The sequence below is a fragment of the Hemiscyllium ocellatum genome, chromosome 11, assembly GCF_020745735.1.
Source record: "Hemiscyllium ocellatum isolate sHemOce1 chromosome 11, sHemOce1.pat.X.cur, whole genome shotgun sequence".
NCBI lineage: Eukaryota > Metazoa > Chordata > Chondrichthyes > Orectolobiformes > Hemiscylliidae > Hemiscyllium > Hemiscyllium ocellatum.
The window spans coordinates 43,801,079-43,826,646 of record NC_083411.1 but is presented as its reverse complement, the minus strand read 5'-3'; the positions used below and the strand labels follow the sequence as shown (position 1 = coordinate 43,826,646).

The following is a 25,568-nucleotide window of genomic DNA, read 5'->3' as shown; positions in this document are numbered from 1 at the left end:
GTGATTCAAACCAATTAACTCCATGCCCCTGATTGGTCAAGTTCTTGGAAAATTCAAGATAGCAGCCAGGAAACTAGAAGAGGCTGGCCCTGGCAGAGAGCAGAGCAACTTGTCCTCGGACTGTAGGCAGGGAGAGAGCAAGGGAGAGCAAGAGAGAGAGAGCCCGCAGGGTCCGAGAAACACCCTGAACAGTCCAGTGAGCCCACAGGGTTTTAATTCAACCAATATCGAGTGAATCTGCAAGGTCTGAGAGAAACCCAACCTGAACAACATTGAGTAAGTCTGCAAGGTCCAAGAGATACCCTATCCTGGAATACAGTTGTGCTCAAGGTTGCAGTGGGAGATGAGGAAATTTAAGGGATACAGTACCAAATTCCTCTCTGGTAACAGGGAAGGTACTAGAGGACTAGAAGACAGTTCATGTGGCTCATTTTCACAAGAAGAGTGTTAGCGATAAACAAGGGAACTACAGGCCAGTAGGTCTGTACCTCACACTGAACACTCTCTTCCAACAGAAAACAAGGCAAGTTCTAACACAAGGTTTTACAATGAACCATCTCTCAGTAGCAACACTCATACCATTGACGATGTTGCCTCAAATTCACAGATTTAACTGTAACTTGACAAAGTCAGATTTGGGTTGCTTTCTCAGCCATTTTATCATTGTTCATGAATTATGTTTGACTATCTCAGAGTTCATCGACTCCACCGCGCTCACTTTCTCTGCCTCCTACTTAACCTCCAACATCAGTCTAAGTGCACTTAGAAACACCACCCGACATTTAGAATCTGTATGATTTAAGCTCATTGAGACTGTTTGTGGCTCTCAGTTATGATGAATTTATTAAGAGTTCCTTGAGTTTATTTGTACATCTTTGTTTGGAGAGGGTCTGTTGTCATTAGTTCCTCTTGCGAACACTTGGATACAGTCATTCTGCAAGGTGTTCGCATTTTCTGTTCATCCTTAAGTTAACTTATTATTTTTTTAAACCTCCCTGATCATATATTGCTGTTTCAGCTGGGTGTGCTGGTTTTAGGAATATATTTCCTGTTTCTAAATTGAACGGTCTTGTTCATATTCCCATCCTGTTGTAGCTCCCTCAGGCCAGAACAGCCTCCAGTTCAGACAGTGCACTGCTCCCTCAGAAATGCACCGAAATGTCTACCAACACCTTGTGATTGAATCAATGTTCACAAGTCACAGTATTCTCAACAAAGGTACTATCAGTACACTTATTAGTTTTGGCCTGAACTATGTACGGAAGCAGAGCAAATGATTAAAAAAATCATACCTGTGTCACACAAAGAAGGGCAGGGAAATAAGATATCAAACAAATACCAATTGTCAAATAAAGGCGTTTTGTTCGAAGAAACTTGGGGAACAGGTCAAGCAGTGCTGTTATAACTGTTTCTGAGAGAGAAAAAAAACAAAATTTCAATGAGATTAGGAATTCATGCACAATTCCCAGAGATACCCAACACTGGAGAGACTGAAGCTCTGCAGACCAGAGGGACAGATCAGGACAAAGTCTTCTGTCCCAGGCAGAATCCAATGAGATGTGTGGAGGGAGGAATGGAGAAACGAACAGAAGACAAATTCAAAAGGTCACAGTCAGGTCACAGGCCCAGTACATTCTGCCTCCAGGTGATTTTGCTAGAATTGGGGGAACAACAGAAACTGCTTCTTGCCCGGCAACAGTGAGTGCCATTTCCATGACAACCTCGGGTCTGACAAGCGATGCTGCTGCAATCTTTCCAACACTGGAAGGGTTCCACGCTGTAGGAAAACATAAGATCATAAGAAACAGGAGGAAGAATTGGTTATTCAGCCCCTCAAGCCTGTTCTGCTGTTCAATAAGATAGTTTCTGATCTGATTGTGGTCTTACCTCCACTTTCCTGCCAGTTCCCCAGATCAACACTCCCTTGTTAATCAACAGTGTATCTGAGTCAATCTTGAATATATTCAATGGCCCAACCTCCACTATTTCTGTAGTGGAGAATTCCAAAGACGTAATGATATCTAACAGAAAACATTGCCCCTCATTTGTGCCTCAAATGGAGACATTGTCTTGAACTGTAATGCTCAGTCTAGACCACTTCACATTCACTCAGCTCATATCTTTCAATCCTCACAGAGAGTTGCATATTTCAATAGGATCACCTCCCCTTTTACAAAACTCAATGAGTACATCACTAATCTTTCCTCATAAAATAATTCATTCTTCCCTGGAGAGTCAATCAGCGCACTGACTCTCCTTTTAACTGGCTCCAATGCAATTTTCCACTTCCTGAAATAAGAAAGCTAAAGTTGTATGTTGTACTTGAATGGTGGGCTTCCCAATGTCCTGTGTCCCCTGAGAAAGTGTTTGCTCCATTTTTCTATTATTTCACTGGATGTGGTTATTGCTGGTTTGGTCAGTATTTCTTGCCCATCCCTAAGTGCCCTTGAACTGATTGGCTTGTTAATCTTCTGTGGGACAGCAGCAATCAGAGACCATCCTGTGGAAGAATTCATGATCTGGTAGCAATGACTCCAAACAGTTTTAATTATTGTCTCCATAACCTGAGATACATACTCAACCAGGCATTGGGGAAGTTTTTCTGTTACATTGCTGACCTGTACCTTGCTGATGTGGGCAGACCTTTGGGAATTCCCAGACTCTCACCTGCTCTTTTTAACGACAGTATTAATGTGGCTGGACCAGTTCAGTTTCTGGTGGTTGATAATCCCCAGGATAAGGGATCGTGGGGAAGCAGCAAAGATCGAATTTCAAGGAGAGCTGGTTGAACTCCTTTTATTGGCATTAGTCATGGTCTGGTACTTGTCTGGTGTAAATGTATAAATATTAGGTACTCTGTATTTTGTCCAGGTTTTGCTGCATGCAAACACAGACTGCTTTAGTCTCTGAGGAGCTGAATGATCGTTGGTCATTTCAGAAAGTGGACCTAGAGTTTCATGTCAGACTTCAGTGAGAAATTTCCTTCCATAAGGACATCACATACTAGATGGCGTTTTCTAACAAGTTATTAGTTTCATTATCACCATTCCTAATATTTAATTTTCCTTCCAACTTTATTTGATTGATTTAATTCAAATTCTTCAGTTGCTGAGGTGAAATTTGACTTTGTGTCTCTGGGTCAGTGCAGTAACAGGAGAGTGTCATCATTCCTCAATGCATTTATCTCATCCCGTTCCTGTTACTCTGCCTAACACTGGGAAACACTTTCAAGATCTACCTCAAATTACATAGTGGTTATCCTCAGATGGTTACAGACCCTCAGAACAAACTGAAAAAATATGAGCTAGTCTGATCAAAGAACAGGGAAGAAAGAGTGACCTAAACAAAGTGAGATTGAAAATTATTGTAATAAAAATCAAACAGAAATCCTGTTATGAGATCTCCAGATGTTGAATGAACAAGGAACAAAGGACAGCACAGCACAGGAACAGGCCATTCAGCCCTCCAATACTATGCTAACACATGACACCTTTCTACATTAAAAACTTTTTATCTCTACACTGTCTGTATCCCCCATTCCCTGCCTCTTAAGCTTAACCTCATATCTCCTTTAAACTGGCCCCCTTTTCCCCGAAACCTATGTCCCCTAGTAATTGACATTCCTGTGAAGAAGAGTTTGATTATCCATTCTGTCCATGTCTCTCATACTTTTGTGAACTTCTATCAGGTTGCTCCGTAGCCTGTGATGGTCAACTGGACACAAACCAAGTTTGTCCAAACTATCTTCACAGCTAATACTCTCCAAACCAAGCAACAGCCTGGTAAAACATTTCCATACCCTCTCCAAAGACTCCATATTCTTTCGGTCATGTGGTGACCAGAACTGCTTCCAATATTCCAAATGTGGCCTAACTAAAGTTCCATAAAGCTGCAACATGACTTGCCAGTTTTTATACTCTGTGTCAAAGCCAATGAAGGTAAGCATGTTGTATGCCGTTATGACCATCTTATCCATTTGTGTTATCACTTTCATAGAACTATAGACATGATTGCCTGGATCGGTCTGAATGTTAATGCTTCTAAGGGTTCTGCCATTTACTCTATACCTCCCTCCCTCATTAAACCATTCAAAATGCCTCACCTCACATTTGTCCAGATTAAATTCCATCTGCCATTTCTCTGCCCAAGTATCCAGCCTACCCATATCCTGCTGCATTCTCTGGCTGTCCTTCATTATCCACAGCTCTCCAATCATTGTGTTGTCTGCAAACATACGAATCAGGCCACCTAAATTCTGCTCCAAATCTTTTATATATATTACAAATAACAGGAGTCCCTGTGGAATATAATGGTCACAAATCTCCAGTCAGAAAAATACCCTTCTGCTACTATTCCCTGTCTCCAATGATTAAGTCAATCTTGTATCCATCATACTAGCTCACCATGGATCCCATGTGACTTTATCTTCTTGACCAGGATATTGGTGCCCCTCCCTTTTTTTAGACAGTCTACAGTATGAAGACGGGTCTATGACTAAATAAGTCCATACTGACCCTCTGAAAACTATACCACGCAGGCCCTTCTACACCAGCACTTCAGCCATGCATTCAACTATGTTATCTTTCTTGTCTAGTCCTCCCTCTCCTTATTGCAGAGGGAGAAATCCTGACATTACAACCTTAGAGGCCCTGCTTTGCCATTTATTACTTAACTGCTTGACTCCCTTTCCAGGAACTTATCACTCTGCCTGCCTATGTCATTAGTACCAATAGGGCATTTTGCCTTAATGCAGCTGTGAAACAAAAACAGAAATTGCTGGTGAAATCTAGTAGTTCTGACAACATCTGTGCAGAGAAGGCAGAGTTAATGTCTCAGGTCCGGTGACCCTTCTCAGAACTGGGTGCAAAATGCTCAATCAGCTTTCCCTCCACAGATGCTGCCAGACCTGATGAGTTTCTCCAGTAATTCCTGTTTTTATTTCAGATCTCAGCATCCATATTTCTTTGTTTTTTTTCCTTAATGTCGATGTGAACCTATTTAATTGAACTACATTGATGCCCTACTGAGATACTAAGCAGAGAATCACAGCAAGAAAAAGAATGGCTCATTCATCCACTAATATCACCAACAATAACTTCTACTTCAACAATATAAACATAATGATTCAGATAACGTTCTTCCATAGAAACAGAAAATGATTAGTTAAGGGAAGTAATTTCTCTCTTACCTAAGTCTGCAAACTGAGTGTTCAGTCCCAGAGTGAGCAGCATGAAGAAAAATAAAATGGACCATAAAGGTGCCCATGGCAACTGGACAAGAGCTTCTGGATAGGCAATAAAAACCAATCCAAAACCTAAACAGTGGATAGGATTTATATAGTAATGTTAGCGATGCTTACAATAGACAGATGGAACCTAAACTAAAGATTAACAGCATTGGTGTCAATGAAAACCTAGAAGTGAACAAATGTCAGCAGGCACTCCCGCTGTGGCATGTGGCACATTCTGATTGGGTGGCCAAGCTTGTGCCCAAAGATTGTGAAGTCAGGCAGGTATCATGGATCAGGCCAGACCCCCACAAAACACTTCAAGAAGGTAGCCTAGACCCTACCTTTCCAGCCATTTTATGCAGGTGTACAGTGGATATTCCAGGAGTGATGCAGCTGGCCTAACCACTCAGTTTTAAACAAAACAATTTATTTACAGGCTACTGAATGAAATATGAACAAACAAGAACCGAATTTAGAATAAATCTAAAACCCAAAGAACCGTATTGCAACTTAATGGTGTTGTTCCAAATACTTGCAACATTCCCATAATCACCTCCTTGGCAAGAAAAAATAAAATCAAAGACAGGTTCTTGCAGGGAAGATGTCAGAGAAAGAGAGAGGCCAACAGAGAGAGAGAGAGAGAGGATCAGCATGGATCTGCTTCTTTGGGTTCCCAACAGCTTCTCTGGGCTCCCAGTTAAAACCTGACCAGCAGCTACAAAACAAAACAGCTTGCTAAAATCAAACCAAACCAAACCAAACCCTGGACTGGAAGAACTGGCCACTCCCCTTTCATTGTATCAGTGTTTAAAAAAAAATTTCAAACCTTTTACAAGTAGACATTTCCAGACAGATCAGAACCTCTGCCTTTACGATCCCTCTGAGTTGAACTGAACAAGCACAACCCCGGTTTTGTGTTTGGGTGGATTAGAGTCTACCATTCCTTTGGTCCAACTGTGAAGTTCTCAAGAGATGGTTACGTTAAATGTTCAAACATTTAACACATTACTGTCATCTACAAACAACTTACATGAGTGCCTCTGCCCACAACAGAAATCGTTCATGACTCTTATTACAGACATGAGTGAAATGGGTTAAATTATATTATTTTATTTGCTCTCATCTTCAGACTGTAAGTGGATGTGTTTTATATCTTTCTTCATTAATTTTCAAACAGGTTGTTGAATGTTTTCTTCAAGTCCTTTTTTTTGTGGAGTCCAATTTCCAAAGTCTCTCTTTAGGATTAAATTAAATGTACGATTTAATCATCCGTTCACATCAGGGAGTGGGTTTTGCAACACTTGCGCATGCTCAAGCATACAAGGAAGAAACAAAAGGAAGTGAAATAATTTGTTAACATTAATAACTTAAAATCCAAAATCATGGACATTCATTCACTTGCTTTGTCTGAATTCAAAAGTTAACATACAGTGAAGGTACATTTTTGATGCAGCTCAGACTCCGATTTAGTTGATTATAAGCAGACATTGCAGAAATCCTTTTAATCATGATTGTAGTATATGTCATTTGATTAACTTTTCAGGTTCTAACAGGAAAATCCCTGAGAATTAGATTTTGTGGTGATTAAGACCTAAGTTATGCCTGGTATCTGGCTGTAGAATTACCCATAAGTCAGATATTTAGAAGAATGGGCATTAACTGCAGACTTGGTTGGACGAAGATAAGACAAGCAGACTCCAGGATTGACAATTCAAATTTTCAGGATGAAGAGGAATTTTGGTTCTAAGGCATGATGAGTCGGTTTCAAATGCACAAGTCAATTTTTGTGATCTGGTCAGTAGCTGCTGTTGATTGGTTGAGTGAGATGATGGACCATTAGTGCTTTTTCAGGTGTAAAGAAGATTGATAGCTCCTTTTTGTTACCAAGTCTAACTGGGAAGATAGAGTAACCACTATTCTATGAATGCAACATCCATACAATGGAAGTTGTGAGACTCTAAACTGATGGTGGTTTAGCTTTATCTTTCATCATGATACTGGTGAAAGTTTCTAGAACTGGTAGGAAACTTGCAAATTATCGGACAAGTAGCAGCCATTTTCAATTCAGGAAAGTCCATTTTCAAATAAACAGAAAGTATAAATTGTAAGAATTTGTTTTTTTCATGAACTGACACTCTCATCGAGTCATTGAAATGTATAACATGGAAACAGACCCTTAGATCCAACTTGTCCATGCCAACCAGATATCCTAGATTGATTTAGTCTCATTTGCCAACATTTGGCTCATATCCCTGTAAATCCTTCCTATTCATGCACCTGTCCAGATGCCTTTTAAATGTTGTGATTGTATCTGCCTCTACCACTTCATCTGGCATCTTTCTTCATACATGCACCACCCTCTGCATGAAAAAGTTGCCTCTCTGGTCTCTTTTAAATGTTTTCCTCTCACTTTAAAACTATGCCCTTTTGTTTTAGCCTTCCCTGCCTCAGAAAAAGACCATATCTATTTGTCCTATCCATGCCCTTCGTGATTTTGTAAATGTTGAAAAGATCATCCCTTAGCCTCTAACCTTCCGGGGGAAAAACCTCAGCCAATTCAGCTTCTCCCTTAATGCTCAAACTTTCCAGTTACATCAACATCATTCTAAATCATTTCTGCATCCTTTCAAGTTGGACAACATGCTTCCTATACCTCCTCCTACTGCCCCCTTGACCATGACTCCCCCTCCCACCACCAGACCATCATCTCCCAGACCATCCATAACCTCAACACCTCAGGGGATCGCCCAACCACTGCCTCCAACCTCATCGTCCCACAATCCAGCACCGCCCGTTTCTACCTCCTGCCCAAAATTCACAAACCTGACTGCCTCGGCCAACCCATTGTCTCAGCCTGCTCCGGCCCCACTGAACTCATCTCTGCATATCTCGACACGGTCCTGTCCCCCTTAGTCCAAGAACTCCCCACCTACGTTCGGGTCACCACCCACACCCTCCACCTCCTCCATGATTTTTGCTTCCCCAGCCCACAACGCCTTATCTTCACCATGGACATCCAGTCCCTGTACACCTCAATCCCCCATCACGAAGGCCTCAAAGCCCTCCATTTCTTCCTTTCCCGCTGACCCAACCAGTACCCTTCCACTGACACCCTCCTTCGACTGACTGAACTGGTCCTCACTCTGAACAACTTCTCTTTCCAATCCCCCCACTTCCTCCTAACCAAAGGAGTAGCCATTGGCACCCGCATGGGCCCCAGCTATGCCTGCCTCTTCGTCGGATATGTGGAACAGTCCATCTTCCGCAGCTACACTGGCACCACCCCCCACCTTTTCCTCTGCTACATCGATGACAATACCAGCACTACCTCGTGCGCCCACAAGGAGGTTGAACAGTTCATCCACTTTACTAACACTTGCCACCCTGACCTCAAATTTACCTGGACCATCTCAGACTCCTCCCTCCCCTTCCTTGACCTCTACATTTCTAACTCGGGCGATCGACTCAACACGGACATTTACTATAAACCGACCAACTCCTATAGCTATCTAGATTACACCTCCTCCCATCGCCAGACCATGGCAACACGATGCCTGGAAGAAGAGTGCCTCATCTTCTGCCTAGGAACCCTCCAACCACAAGGGATGGATGCAGATTTCGCCAGCTTCCTCATTTCTCCTGCCCCGACCTTATCTCAGTCCCAACCCTCGGACTCAGCACCGCCTTCTTGACCTGCAATCTTCTTCCCGACCTCTCTGCCCCGACCCCCTCTCTGGCCTATCACCCTCACCTTAACCTCTTCCACCTATCATATTCCCAACGCCCCTCCCCTAAGTCCCTCCTCCCTACCTTTTATCTTAGCCTGCTTGGCGCACCCTCCTCATTCCTGAAGAAGGGCTTTTGCCCGAAACGTCAATTCTCCTGCTCCTTGTATGCTGCTTGACCTGCTGCGCTTTTCCAGCAACACATTTTTCAACATGTTTCCTATAGTAGGGTAGCCAGAATTGTATACTTTATTCTAAAAATGACCTCACCAATGTCCAATTCAGCCACAACATGATGCTCCAACTCCTATACTCAATGCACTGACCAATGAAGCCACCTCCCCTGTCAAATGCCTTCTCCATCACTCTGTAGTTGAGATAAAGACATAGCAACTTATTATGGAATTAGACTGAGACTGTGAATATAATCTTATTGAAATATTTGTTTGACTATCCATTCTATCTTTCGGAGCATTGTGTTAAATTGTGATACAGAACCGTTACAAAAATATTGATGTGAATTTACAGCCAACATTCCTTCTTAACTGGAGACATTACAGTCTTTAATATTTACTTCCAAGTCGAGGCAAAAGCTGTTAAAATTTTCAGTTAATCTGATTCCTTAGTTTTCACGAACTCCTTGTTGAGCAGTTAAATCAACAACAACATTTCCAATGACAGAAAGTGTATTGTTTGTTCTGGTCTGACTGGATATCCAATTGTGAACTGGTCTAGATCTTGAAAACAGTCTCCAAAATGTCCAATTCTATATTTATTTTGATCCATCTCTCTGATTAAAGCTTTATTGCTGTGAGATTTGGATGCCTTCCCTTTCTGTTTCTTTTTTAAGTTTTCATCATTTTGACGTTTGAATTATTTTGCAGTAGTTGAGGAGTTCCTGCTGCTTCCTGCAGTACTGGATGTTTTCTGATGCTTTTTTTTTGTTGTGGCTCCCAATCTCCTTAAAAAAGTCTCTCCACAGGCCCAAATGTCATAACAATGACATGTGATCTCCCGGCAAATTCCAATAAATCACTTCACTTCTCTACCCAGATTTCTTGTGCTGTTTGTGAGGCTTTTTTCTCTCGACCCAGTATAATTGGATTTACTCCTGTCATTTGTTTGGAGATAAGTATTAGATTGGATTCCTACAGCATGGAAACAGTCCCTTCAGCCCAACAAGTCCACACTGACTCCCTGCAGAGTAACCCACCCAGACTCATTTCCCAGTGACTAATGCACCTAACACCAATTCACCTGACCTGCACATCCTTTGGACTGTGGGAGGGAACCAGAGCACCCAATGGAAACCCACACAGATACAGGAAGAAGATGCAAATTCCACACAGACCGTCGCCCAACGTTGGGATCAAACCTAGGTCCCTGGCGCTGAGAGGCTGCAGTGCTAACCATTTAGCCATTGTGCCACCCCTGGTGCTAGCCAGGTCGATCGTACCATACATTAATACATCAGGATAATAGAACAGACAGCAGAATATAGTGTTACAGCAACAGAGAAAGTGCAGAGAGAGATCAACTTAAATATTTGAGAGTCTGATAATGCCAGGGAAGAAGCTGTTCTTGAACCTGTTGGTAAATGTTTTCAAACTTTTGAATCTTCTGCCTGTTACTGCTAAATTGCCCACACTCCCATGCCTCTGTCTTTTATGCAGTAGCCTACCATGGGGAACCTTATCAAACGCCTTACTGAAATCCATATACACCACATATTGGCTTTGCCCTCATCCATCTGTTTGGTCACCTTCTCAAAGAACTCGATAAGGTTTGTGAGGCATGACCTACTCTTCACAAAACCACTTTAACCATCCCTAATCACCTTATTCCTATTAAGCTGAGAATAAATTCAATCTGTTAAAACCTTTTCCAACGCATTATGAACAACCGACATAAGGCTCACTGGTCTATAATTACCAGGGTTGTCTCTACTCCCTTTCTTGAACAAGGAAACAACATTTGCTATCCTCCAGTCTTCTGGCACTATTCCTGTAGACAATGACGATATAAAGATCAAAGCCAAAGGTTTGATAATCTCTTCCCTGGAATTCCCAGAGAATACGAGGTTAAATCCCATCTGGCCCAGGGGATTTATCTATTTTCACACTTTCCAGAATTGCTTACACCTCCTCCTTGTGAACTTCAATCCCATCTAGTCTAGTAGCCTGTTTCTTAGTATTCTCCTTGACAATATTGTCTTTTACCAATGTGAATGTTGATGAAAAATATTCATTTAGCACTTTCCCTATCTCCTCTGACGCCATGCAAAATTTCCCACTTGATTGGCCCTATTCTTACTCGGGTCATTCTTTTGTCCCTTATGTACCCACAGAAAGGTTTTCCCTGATCCTATCTGCCAACAACTTCTCATGTCCCCTCCTCGCCTGTCTAACTTGTCTTTCCTGGCTGTCTTAGGTCTTTCCTGGCAAACTTGTAACTCTCAATTGTAACTCTAACTGAGCCTTCAAATCTCATCCTAACACAAGCCTTCTTCTCCCTCTTGACAAGAGATTCAACTTCTTGACAACTTCTTCCCTGTCTGACAGGTACATACTTATCAAGAACACACAGTAGCTGTTCCTTGAATAAGCTCCACATTTCTATTGTGCACATCCCCTGCAGTTTCCTTATTGGAAAGGCAAGGACTGATTTGGGATAGTCAACGTGGCTATGGGAAATCATGTCTCACAAACTTGGTTGAGTTTTTGAAGAAGTAATAAAGAAGATTGATGAGGCTAGAGCAGTAGATGTGATATATATTGACTTCAGTTAGGCGTTCAACAAGGTTTCCCATTGGAGACTTATTAGCAAGATTAGAACTCATGGAATACAGGGAGAACTAGCCATTTGGATACAGAACTGGCTCAGAGGTAGAAGACAGTTCTACCTCTAAGGGTGGTGGTGGAGGGTTGTTTTTCAGACTGGAGGCTTGTGACCAGTGGAGTGCACAAGGATCGGTGCTGGGCCCTCTACTTTTTGTCATTTACATAAATGATTTGTTTGCGAGCATAAGAGGTACAGTTAGTAAGTTTGCAGATGACACCAAAATTGGAGGTGTAGTGGATAGCGAAGTAGGTTACCTCAGATGACAACAGGATCTTGACCAGATAGGCCAATGGGCTGAGAAGTAGAAGATGGAGTTTAATTCAGATAAATGCGAGGTGCTGTGTTTTAGGAAAGCAAATCTCAGCAGGACTTATACACTTAATGGTAAGGTCCTCAGGAATGTTGCTGAACAAAGAGACCTTGGAGTGCAGGTTCATAGCTCCTTGAAAGTGGAGTCTCAGGTAGATAGGATAGTGAAGAAGGCGTTTGGTAAGCTTTCCTTTATTGGTCAGAGTATTGAGTACAGGAGTTGGGAGGTCATTTTATGGCTGTACAGGACATTGGTTAGGCCACTGTTGGAATATTGCATGCAATTCTGGTCTCCTTCCTATTTGAAAGATGTTGTGAAACTTGAAATGGTTCAGAAAAGATTTACAAGGATGTTGCCAGGATTGAAGGATTTGAGCTACAGGGAGAGGCTGAACAGGCTAGGGCTGCTTTCCCTGGAACGTCGGATACTGAAGGGTAACCTTGTAGAGATTTACAAAATTATGAGGGGCATGGATAGGATAAATAGACAAAGTGCAGAACTAGAGGACATAGGTTTAGGATGAGAGAGGAAAGCTATAAAAGAGCCCCAAGGGGCAACTTTTTCACACAGAGGGTGGTAGGTTTATGGAATGAGTTGCCCGGGGATGTGGTGGAGGCTGGTACAATTGCAACATTTAAGAGGCATTTGGATGGGTATATGAATAGGAAGGGTTTTGAAGGATATAGTGCGGGTGCTGGCAGGTGGGACTAGAATGGGTTGGGATATCTGGTCGGCATGGATGGGTTGGTCCGGAGGGTCTGTTTCCATCCTGTGCATCTCTATGACTCTATCCTAAATCTTGTCTCATCGCACTGTAATTGCCTTTCCCCCAGCAGTAGCTCTTGCCCCCCAGTGGAGACCTATCCCTTTCCATCACTGAAGTAAACATAACCGAATTGTGGTCACTATCAGCAATGTGCTCACCTCCCTCCAAATCTGACACACGGCTGGGTTCATTACCCAGTACCAAATCAAATGTGGCCTCACCTCTTGTTGGCCTGCCTACATACTGCGTCAGGAACCCATACTGCACACATTGGACAAAAACTGACCCATCTAAAGTAATTGAACTATAGTATTCCCAGTCAATATTTCGGAAGTTGAAGTCCCCCACAACAATTATCCTGTCACTCTCGCTCCTATCAGGAATCATCTTTGCTATCCTTTCCTCTAAATCTGTGGAACTATTTGGAAGTCTGTAGAAAACTCCCAACAGGGTGACCTTTCCTTTCCTGTTTGTAAATTCAGCCCACACTACCTCAGTTGACGAGTCCTCAAACGTCCTTTCTGCAGCTGTCCTACTGTCCTTGAATAACAATGTCACACCCCCAACTCTTTTACCATCTTCTCTGTTCTTACTGAAACATTTAAATCCTGGAACCTGCAACAGCTACTCCTATCCCTGCTCTATCCATGTCTCTGAAATGGGCACAACATCAAAATTCCAGGGACTGACCCATGCTGCAAGTTTACCCACCTTATTCTGGATGTTCCTGGTGTTGAAACAGACACATTTCAAACCAGCTTTTTGCTTGCCAGTACCCTCGTGACCCTGAAACCTTATTTCAGACCTCCCTACTCTCAGCCTCCTCTATACTCGAATTAAAATTTAGGTTCCCATCCCCCTGCTGAATTAGTTTAAACCCACCCAAAGAGCATTAGCAAATGTCCCCCCCAGGATATTGGTACCCTCCCTGGTTCAGATGAAGACTATTCAGTTTGTAGAGGTCCCACCTACCCCTGAATGTGCCCCAATTATCCAGGAAACCAGAACCCTCCCTCCTGTACCATCCCTGTAGCCACTATTCTACTCCTCTCTCTTCATATTTCTTGCCTCGTTAGCACATGACATGGGCAACAAACCAGAGACAACAACTCTGTTTGTCCCACCTCTAAGTTTACACCCTAGCTCCTTGAATTTCTGCCTTAAATCCCCATCTCTCTTCCTATCTATATCGTTGGTGCCTATGTGGACCATGACTTGGGGCTGCTCCCCCACCCTCTCAAGGATCCCATAAACAAGATCAGAAACATTGTGAAGCCTGGCACCCCAGAGGCAACACACCAAACTTTTATCTCTCCACCCTTCAGGCACTCTGCCTCTATTACTGATGAAGGGCTTTTGCCCGAAACATCAATTTTCCTGCTTCTCGGACGCTGCCTGAACTGCTATGCTTTTCCAGCACCACACTAATCTAGATCAAACATGAGTCTGTCTCATTCCCACAGAACCTGATACCTGTCTCCCTGACTATGGAGTCCCCAGTGACTGCTGCTCTGTTGTTCTTCTCCCTTCCCTTCTGCGCAACACGGATAGACTCTGTGCCAGAGAACTGTGTCCCATTGCTTACCTCTGATAAATTGATTTCCCCCCCCAACAGTATCCAAAACAGTATACTTGTTGTTGAGTGGACCAGACACTGGGGATATCTGCATTGCTTACCAGTTCCCTTTCCGTCCCCTGATTGTAACCCATCTACCTTCTTCTTGTATCTCAGGTGCAACTATCTCCCTGTAACTCCTCTCAATAACCTCCCCTGCCTCCCGAATGATCCGAAGTTCATCCAGTTCCAGCTCCAGTTCCCTAATGTGGTTTTCGAGGAGCTGTAGTTGGGTGCACTTTCTGCAGATGCAGTCAGCAGGACACTTGTGATGAGCCTTACTTCCCACGTTCTGTAGGAGGAATAATTCAAGTGCCCTCACCTCTATTCCCACTAATCTATATTCCTAATGAGCCTACGGAAAACTAAAAGAGAGGGGGACTAAAAGACTAGTCACCCTATCAATCTGGCACACAGAACCTTTTATTTCGTTAGAGGAGAAGGATAGGTGGGAGACACTAACCAAGTCATGTTTTGGGTAAAGCAGCCTCCCAAATATAAAGCCTCTCTTACCCAGCAGTCCCGTGTCCACTCCTGCTCAATGTGCGCTCTGCCTATATACAAGGTAAGTCTTTAACTGTACTCCTACCTTCCTGTCGGGACTCAAATCCTCACCATCTCCCTTCCCACTTCCCCACCCCCCTGCAACCTCTGGTCCACACTGTTGCTCCTCCCCTGCAAACACCACCAAGAAAAAAACATGTTTGTCTTTATTGGTCAGTGCATTGAGTACAGGATTTGGAAGGTCACATTGTGGCTGGACAGGAGATTGGTTAGGCCACTTTTGGAATACTGCATGCAATTTTGGTCTCCCTGCTACAGGAAAGATGCTGTGAAACTTGAAAATGTTCAGAAAAGATTTACAAGGATGTTGTCAGCAATGAAAGGTTTGAGTTATGGGCAGAACCTGAAAAGAGTGTGGCTATTTTCCTTGGAGCGTCAGAGGCTATGAGGATTATAAAATCAAGGGGTATGGATAGGGTAAATAATTATGGCCTGTTCCACAGGGTGAGGGAGTCCAAGACTAAATGTCATGGGTTTTGGATGAGATGGGAAAGTTTGAAAAGGGATCAAATGGGCAACTTTTCATGCGGAGAGTGGAACGTATATGGAATGATGTGCCAGAGGAAGTGGTGGAGGCTGGTACAATTACAATATTTAAAAGTCATTTGGATGGTTATATAAATAGGGAGGGTTCAGAAGGATATGGGCCAAATGCTGCAAATGGGACAAGATTGATTTCGGATATCTGGTTGGCATGGATGAGTCAGACCAAAGTGTCTGTTTCTATGCTGTACATCTCTGTGACTCTATGAATATGACTCTAAATGAATCCTTCTATCCGTCCTTGAAGTATTCCTTGACTCTCCTCTGACATTCTCAGGCTTCTCCATTATCTTTATACCATTACAATCGGTGGTGCTAATCACATTCTTCAGAAATGAAAACCTTCCACCTCATTACAACAACTCCAAACCCAACACTGGGTCCATGGGAGAGGGAGTAGGAGAATGATAAAGAGATCAGGATGAGAATGGAGTAAATAGAGATATTTAATTCCTTTTGCTCTAGAAGGTTGTCCCTGAACAAATTAAAGTTCATTCACAGAGGTCCCAAACACTCTGTTCCCTTTGTTATCAGCTCAGAATTCCATTGAGATTCACAATAAATATTTATAAAGTAAAGGCTGCAAGAGGATAGTTTACTCATGAGAGACATCATGTGATGCTGTACTCTTGCATTCACTCAGAGCAGGAGGATTGACTCTGCAGTTACCTGACTGTACAACCTCTGCGATAGGCTTGTCTTGTACATGAGCCATGTGTCCAAGGACTGAGAAGATGGCAAATCCAGCATACACACTCGTAGCACAATTAACAACACAGACAACGATGGTATCTCTGTAACAGTTGTTGTGGAATTTGTTGTAGGATGACAGAGTTATTAAAGATCCCACTGCGACTGCAAGGGAATATACAATTTGTGTTGCAGCATCTTTCCAAACCTGGTAAATCAAAGGAAGAATTAATCAGTGCTGAGAGATTTCCCTTCACCTCATCTAACTGATAAAACTACATTATTGTGAGGAGTGTGGAGTGGGTTGCGGGTTGGTCCCACGATGAATGAGTAATCTTCCTCTCGCTTAATCACATGCACATAGACTAACCTCACACTTCCTTCTTATCGGAGATCATCAGCGGTACATTTCACAATACAACAATCTGATTGGTGGATACAACTTCCCATCACTTTCCATGTTCACTGAGACCAAAGACATTGATGAGAGTGAGGAGCACATTTTTCTCCAATTTCACCCAACATTTATCCAGTCACCTGAAAATGATTGATTCTTTTCCAAAACATTTCAGAAAGAAGCCATATGGAAAAAGTTTCAATGAATCCAGTTCCCTCTCATTCGTTCTGACCCAGTTTTCCAATCCCTTCTCTCCCATCACAACCCTTGCCAACCCATTCCATGACATTTTATCTTTTCCCTCCCTACCATAGCCCTCTCCAACAATTCCCACCTCAAAGCAGCAGCATGATAGAAACTGTAAACTAACTCATTATGATTTATCATGGGGCTCTGTCAAAATTTGGCAACACCCAAACTGAGTGTTCTGTGGCATTTAAACAAGAGCCCCCTAAAGCAACGATCAGGTTTTAAAATTGGCGATTCCAGGTTGTCAACAAAATCAAACTGAAATAAAAAGCAATTATATTAAACAATGTGAACTTCAGTCAACTTGAATATTACACTTACCTCAGCATCAGCCAGTTTGGAGAAGTCTGATTGGTTCCCAATGTAGAATTGAATTCCTTTATTGGCTCCCTCCAGGGTAAGCCCTTGGATCAGGAGTATGGTCAGAACCACGTATGGGAATGTCACAGTGAAGTAAACCACCTGAGTGTGGAGAGTAACTTGTTAGATTTCCCTGTATTACTGGAACATCATTGACCACACTGAACTGTACACTAATAGGAGAGTAATCAATGTCGAGAATGAAACAGAAAGGGATATTTCCTCAACACTGCACCAGACTCAATGTCCATTGTTCAGCAGCAGGAACCCCAACAAGACTCATATCCCATACCCAGATACTCAGTCTAACCCTCATTCACAATCCAGTTACCAGGCTTACACCCAGGTCTCATTGATTCCACGCACCTTCAGCTATTCAGCTGATCCTTCACACAATGAAATGGTTAGAACCAGTGAGATAACGATAATGTCTGCATCTCCTGAGTCCCCGATCACAGTACCACAGGGAACAGTGTCGCAGAATCAGCACCAGGGAGTAAAGTGAGAATGATGGTGTGTTTTTGCTTTCTGATTTACATTACCTCAAACTTTATTTTGTTTCAGCAATGGACACATTACGCAAAACAGAAGGACTATTCCTTCTGCTATTCTCAAATGCACCTTATCATCATCCTGTTGTCTGGTATAATCAAGATGCTGGTTATTAGTGAGACAATGGATATCCTGCTACCCAGTCCATCCACATTCCAGCACATCTCTTTTCTAATTGTCTACTTTGAGATCCCAAGCCTGACCAGTCTCAGTGTCCCATGGAGGAAGAGAACAACATCTGTACCACCTTGATGAAGAAGCTCCTGATCTGACACTCAGACACCAACTCAGACACTGGTACAACACTTATGTTGGAGGCTGGTATCGAACTAGGACTAACATTTGGTGAGTCACTGGGTGTGAGTGGACTACAGCCAAACAAGAATGATTCACATTCCAGCTCAGTGCAGGGCATGGTCAACAGGAAGCCCTGTTACAGGGGACTCAGGTAAAGACCTCGGTGGGGATGTATACAGAAGAATGCTGATGAGAGGGACGCTGCGAGGCTGTGTGTATTAACGGACCTGTCAGGCACTCCTAAACCTTCAGGATGGATGGCAGAATTGATCTTTCCACAACCTCTCTCCAATCTTCCTCAGATGGTGCACAGCCACTTCCACTGCTGCCACCATATCATTGCCAAAGAGTTGGGTCTGTTTTGAATGGGGAGGCACAGTGACTCAGTGGGTTACCACTAATGCCTCACAGCACCAGGGGCCCGAGTTCAATTCCATTCTCCGGTGACTGTCAGTATGGAGTTTGTACATTCTCCCTATGTCTAAGTGGATTTCTTCTGGGTGCTCCAATTTCCTCCCACAGTCCAAAGGTGTTCAGATTAGGTACATTAGTCAGGAGTAAAGTAAGGGAATGGGTCTGGGTGGGTTAGTCTTTGAGGATCAGTGTGGAGTTGTTGGGCCAATTGGCCTATTTCCACACTGTAGGGATTCAATGATTCTGTAACTATCCTGCTAAGTACATTGGGACTGAATTGAAGACACTGTGAAAGGTCCCAGTGAGCAGGGACATTGCCCATCTGAAATGTCAATTTCTTGGGCAATTCACACGTTGATCTGTGTGTCAGGGTTTCCACAAGTTCCCACTGGGCATCTTTGGGCATATGTCTGCTCTCCAATGATACAGAGATCAGAGGTTTTGGACTAACATCTCCATCAGGCCTGAAATGTTGACATATTATGTGTTGGCCACTCCTCAATGAGACACTGTCAACATCACCTGGAAGATAAAGCAGCCACTTCACAAAAGGGCTTCTAAATTCTAGTTTTATTGTTGCAGAAATCTGTACTTTGTCATTAGTTTTCACTCTAGTCAAGACTTGCCTTTCCTGAAGATTTGATCCCTTTTGATAATGCTGCCCCCATTATCAGCCAGACCAGGAGCAGACAAAGAGCTAAATACCAGAGTATCTCCCCAGTCTCATCCATTGAACCGGAACGGCGTAAAACCACTTTACTAAAAATAAAAGACAACAGAAACACGTATTATACAAGGACACTGTCCATTACACACAGACCCTATCAGACAAAAGCATCAAATGTACATGGATTTGAATATAATTCAATTCAGTTTTATTTCAGAATAGAATTGCTGACAACATTAACATTAAAAATCAATAAAACACTTCATGATTTATTTCAATTTCTATTTATTTTTCTTTAAATATCAAGTTTTTGGCATACTTTTGCAGGAGAGAGTAAAAACTCTGCAGTGAATGGAAAATTAACATTAAAACAAAGCATTATTGTCCTCATTCTTCTCATTGCTTAAGTCTGTACTGACCTCTCATTGACCAGCTGGTGTTCGAGAACCAAGTGCAAGGTCATTTCTTTCTGTCAATATTTTCTCCATTCACCTTCATCGGAATTTCTTGCTGAGAATGATCCTTCTTCTTATGAATTAAACTACCACATTCAGAGAAGGACAATTCTGTGTCCAGTGTTGGTCGAAGTATTGGAAACAGGACTTTATCTTCATTGTGGCCTTCGGATTACTCAGCTACAATTTATTTACTTGAGCAGAGACCTCACTGTTGTTACCTCTGACTTCTCTTGAGTTCTGTTCTGCCATATTCAAGGACAATGCTATTTCTCAAACTGTGTCAGGAACTCACTAGAAATGTTTGCAGTATTTCACCTGTTCACGACTCTAACTGCAAAGCTCTCGCTCTTGTTAAATTCTTCACAATTAAAATAACTGGACAATTTTCTCAAAGCTACAATCAACTCTTCAGTACCTTCACTGAGCCCTTGTTCCATGCTGATAGCTTTCTGTAATCTCCAATGTCTTGGAACTGTCACACTGTTCATCCTACACAATGTCTGACAGTGGAATGCGTTTTGGTTAACAAGGGGAGCAAATCTTTGACTGTTTCATCTGCTTCTGGGTCTGATTCTGTGAGAGATATCACCCAATTCCTCTCACTCATCGCCTGATTGATAGCCAGTATATCTGGAATATTCCAGATATTACTGAGGTAGCTACATATGCAGCAAAAGATTCATGTCCATGACTGTCCTCTCCCAGTCTCCCAATAATACCCGTTAATAAAGCCATCCTCAAAAGCCTGTACAAACAGCTTCTTTACAAAGATAAGATTCTTAAAATTATTTCTCAGCAAATAAAGGATACCAAATTGCTCTCTGAACTTACTGGAAGCCTATACTATTTGGATAGGGGTCTCCACAATCCTTATATTATCGCTAAAAGTTGAAAAAAGACATGTGTCACATGGAGATTCAACATTGAACTAAATCATTGTATTATGGTGTACACATATTCACATAAATGGACATAAAATTGTGCTTCTCCACTTTGTTTAAATGATGAGGAGTGTTGATGAAAATCCCTGGAAAACTGATTGGATTTGATGGGGTTCCTGGTAGTACTTCATTGACTGCCTTACCTTGCACTGTTAAAACTACCTGGGTCAGTCACAGAATCTCCCAATCATTCAGCTCCATCACATTGTTGAACAGCAGAACTGCTCCTAGATGGTTTCCCTCAAATCACTTACCATTTCTATGGATTAAACATAATACTGTACTGAATTAAAATCACAGAGAAAGGAATATCAATCATAGATAATTTCAACTATTTAATATTTAGGAATTCCTTTGTTAAATGTCTTGCTTAATAAATAAATAAATAGACAAATTCAATGTATGTAAAGTCATTGAATCCTTACAGTGTGGAAGCTGATCATTTGGCACAAGTCCACTCTGACCCGCCAAAGAGTAACCCACCCAGACCCATTCCTCTACCCTATTGCTCTACACTTACCCTGACTAATGCACCTACACATCCCTGAACACAATGGACAATTTAGCATGGCCAGTTTATCTAACCATTGGCCAATTCACCTTGCATTCACTGTATAAATGTTGCTAATAAACCTGTAGTGTTAGAAATCAAGGAGCTGCTAATTAACAAAAGGGCCCTGTTGTGATGTTATATTGTTACAGGACTATGATGTAAATAATAGCTGTACCAAAATCAAACAGCTCCTGTCTCATTAAACAGGACATTCACCAACTGATCTTCCCAAGAGGAGTTATTGGCCCAGCTGTGCAGGTTATAGGTGTAACTCCCTGTAGCAAAGTACTTACTCCCAGTATTGCTCACTCGGACCCTGGTGAAGAATGGAGATTTCTGATCCATGTGGACAACTTTCATTGTTTGCCTGCAGCCATGTTGTATTAATGATTTGAAAATATCCATCGTCCAGAGTGAGATTGCAGAGTGAATCTAGAAAATGTAGAATATTTTTTAGAATTACACTTCATTGAAAATGATGCTCTGATTTCTAATGAAGAGAATCAGAGCCACTGTTTCACTCTGACTGACTCAGCACTATCTTTTTGACTCCATGGAGGAGGTTACAGAGAGATCATAGCGTAGCCTAGGAGAGAGAGAGAGAGTTGCAGCCAGTTCCAATCACTGGGCTCTGTGCCTGCAAGTGGGCCCAGGTTAAACCAGCACTGTCCACATCAGTGACCTGTCAGAGCAAGGTCAGTCTCTTCAGGAGAGAGACAGAATCTCTGAGCAGCATCTCTCCCAACCACAGGCTGTTTCTTACATTTGCTGTGGAAGGGCTTAAGCCAATCAGCAGCTAATGTGGGAGAGAAACAGCCTTTGATTGGACAAATAGCCGGGAAGGTAATTGACTGTGATGAGTGAGTCACTGGGAATGTTTCGGTGCAGCTTTGGGCCTCACTGGAAGCCCCAACACAACTCCACTCCCCAGGGACTGCTGTCAGGATTCACAACAGAAACAAAGAATACAGGGTGAATGGTAAGATTGTTGGTGGTGTAGATAAGCAGGGATCTTGGTGTTCATGTACATAGATCCCTGAAAGTTGCTACCCAAGTTGAGAGGGTTGTTAAGAAGGCATACAGTGTGTTAGCTTTTATTGGTAGATGGATTGAGTTTTGGAGCCATGAGGTCATGCTACAGCTGTTCAAAACTTTAGTGTGGCCGCACTTGGAGCATTGCGTATAGTTCTGGTCACTGCATTATAGGGAGGATATGGAAACTTTGGAAAGGGTGCCATGAAGATTTACAGGATGTTGCCTGGTATAGAGGGAAGGTCATATGAGGAATGGCTGAGGGACTTGAGGCTGTTTTCATTCTAGAGAAGAAGGTTGAGAGGTGCCTTAACTGAGACATATAAGATAATCAGCGGGTTAGATATGGTGGACAGTGAGAGTCTTTTTTCCTTGGACAGTGATGGCTAGAATGAGGAGACATAGCTTTAAATTGAGGGGTGATAAATATAGGACAGATGTCAGAGGTAGTTTCTTTACTCGGAGTGTAGTAGGGGAGTGGAACACACTGCCTGCAACAGAAGTAGACTTGCCAACCTTAAGGGCTTTTAAATGGTCATTGGATAAACTTATGGATGAAAATGGAATACTGTAAGATAGGTAGGCTTCAGATTGGTTCCACAGGTCAGTGCAACATCGAGGGCCAAAGGGCCTGTTCTGCATTGTAATGTTCTGGGTTCTATGTTCTATGAAGTAGGCAGAGAGGAAATGGAGGCTGCGTATAGAAGGAAAGGAAAGAAACGAAAAATATGGGAGAAGAAGCAGTCTGTAGATTTGGGAGGCAAAGGAGGCTGTAGGATTGGGAAAACCAATGAATAACCTGAAAAGAAGAGAGAACCTGTCCACAATGGAAACCTCAGGATCAACTTTGCAAACAGAACACGAGTGCTTTGCAAAGCGGTCACCCAGCCTACATTTCATCTCCCCAGTGTAGAGGAGACCACATGACCCTGGGCTTCCAGTTGCCTGTCACTTTAACACCCCAACGTGTACCCACAATAACATTTCTATTTCAGGCCTTCTACAGTGCTCCAGCAAGGGACAATGCCAGCTCAAAGAACATCATCTCATTTTCTGCTCTGGGATCCTGCAGCCTCAACATCGAGTTCAATAATTTTCGAAACCTGACTTCATCCCTCCATGTTTTTTATCCATCCCATACCTGGTCCTGTTATCACATGGGTTGTTTATTGCACAGTCACCCATTCCCACATACTCTTAGACCCATTACTACATTGCATGGGTTGTATTCAACACAACAAACACATTTTCTCTTCTTAACTTTTAATATCACGGATTCAGCTTTTCTTCTGACCTGGCTTGCTCTGTACAATCTCCACGTTTAACTACCCTTTTCATATCTCTATCTATCTCTCTCTCTCTCTCTCAGTATTTGGGATTCGTCTCCATGCATCCGCTCATCTCTCCCCTCATCCCCGTTTTCAGCTTCAGCATTAAGAACAGTTTTTTTTGAGCTGCCAACAGCTCTGATGAAGTCACCAGACTTCATACATTACGTCTACTTTCTTCACACGGATGCTGCTGAATCTGCTGAGTTTCACCAGCTATTTCAATTTTTACTTGAGATCTCTAGCATCTGCAGTTCTTTGTTTCATTATGCAAGTAATGGAGAAAATAGCAAATGTAAAAGAGAATAGAAAGAATAGACAATATAATCCTTTGAGCCTACTCCCCCAGAAAATATTGACCATCATATGCAATCAACAGCCAACATTAATATTCATGTGTGATTGTCTTTCCTCAAACACAATCACTTCACCAGCATTTGACATCAGTTCTGGAATAATTGCATCATTAGTCACCAGTTGCTTTCAAAGATATTAGGTTGTATACCATCATGTTACGTAATTTAATGATCAAAATAATTTAAAGCACCCAACTGGCAATGTGTTTATTTGTGATTTACTTATTGTGTGCGATCAGTGTCACATAGCTGGTCCCTTTTTTCTAAAAGCTGTTCCTTTTCTCAAGGATACTGTGTTCTTGATTTTTTTCAGAGAGCTCGTAAACGGGCTGGGCTCTGATTAAACTAGTTTGATACAGAGATGAAAAGGATTTTGAGAGGCCTTTTGTTTATATGTAAACAGATGAGACTTCAGGCCAAAGTGGTCATGTTTTAGAAGTGGCCTGTATAATGGAAGGGGACTGGTCAGCTCTCTAGCTGAGCACTTCAGTCCAGAACTAGTGGGGAGTTCAACAGTGACCTGTGTGGAAACAGGCTCTCTCTCCTTCTGCTCTTCTAACTTCAACCTGTCAGCATTTGTCCCCTTTGCACTGTGTTTTAAAAGGACTTTGCTTATTGGGGCTGTTGTGTGTATTCGGAACAGCATAATTAAGTTGACTGAGTTCTGTAGGGCTTCTTTACTCTGTTCTTTGTGTTCCATTATAAAATTTACTAACTTACTCCAGGTAATTTTCACTGTACGCTTACCGAAACACATTGCAAAGTTATGGTCTGGGCTGTCTGCTGAAGAATGTTTTGAGTGGTCTGGCCTAGTCCATAACATTTGGAACTGCACCTATCCAGGCAAGTGAGGAGAATTCCATCACACTATTTACTTGAGCCTTGTAGATGGTGGACAGGCTTTGGGAAGTGAGGAGGTAAGTTACTTGTTACAGTATTCCGAACCTCTGACCTGTTCTTATAAAATCTATAAATTGAAGGCTGGTAGAATACAGCAAGCCAGGCACCATCAAGAGGTGAGGAAGTCAATGTTTCAGGTTGAAATCCTTCATCAGGAATGTTGCAGGGGGGAGGGAGCTCAGGAATAAATAGAGGCAGGGATGCTGGGAGAAGATAAGTGGGAGGGTGCCAAGTAGATGCAGGTTGTAGGTGATTGCGATAAGTCAGTGGGAAGAGTGGAACGGATGGGAGGGAAGGAAGATGGACAGGCTGAATCAGATCAAGGGGAGGGATTGGAGAGGGAGGGGTTGGATGGGAAGATTATTTGAAATTTGGGAACAGTTTGTCCAGTTCAGTTTCACTTGTCAATGGTAAGTATCTTGATATTGATAATGAGAGATTCAGAGATGGTGAGGGTATTAAATATCAAGCGGATATGGTTAGTTTCTGTTTTGTTGGAGATGGTCATTGCCTGGCACTTGTGTGGCACAAATGGTATTTCTCACATGTGAGCCCAAGCCTGAATGTTGTCCATGTCTTGTTGTATTGGACATGAACAGCTTCAGTGCTTGAGGAGTCACAAATGGTGGACACTCTGCAATCATCAGTAAACATCTCCACTTCTGACCTTATGATGGAGGCAATGTCATTGATGAAGCAGCAGAAGATGGTTGAGCCTTAGACATGACCCTGAGGAACTCCTTCAGAGCTATGCTGGAGTGAGATGACTGACCTTCAACC

At 42.5% G+C, this 25,568-nt stretch overlaps 1 protein-coding gene across 1 annotated transcript in view; it reads right to left on the bottom strand.

The window, feature by feature from the left end:
- The window catches only part of LOC132820319 (sodium- and chloride-dependent neutral and basic amino acid transporter B(0+)-like), a 69,726-nt gene that overhangs the window by 21,688 nt on the left and 22,470 nt on the right, over positions 1–25,568 (bottom strand). The window contains exons 5-10 of the mRNA XM_060832343.1: positions 21,466–21,604; positions 19,180–19,312; positions 17,252–17,392; positions 16,264–16,492; positions 5,189–5,314; positions 1,293–1,411 (exon numbers count right to left, since the gene is read on the bottom strand). Coding sequence (XP_060688326.1) covers positions 1,293–1,411; positions 5,189–5,314; positions 16,264–16,492; positions 17,252–17,392; positions 19,180–19,312; positions 21,466–21,604 — 887 coding nt within the window. The remainder of the gene's footprint in view (positions 1–1,292; positions 1,412–5,188; positions 5,315–16,263; positions 16,493–17,251; positions 17,393–19,179; positions 19,313–21,465; positions 21,605–25,568) is intronic.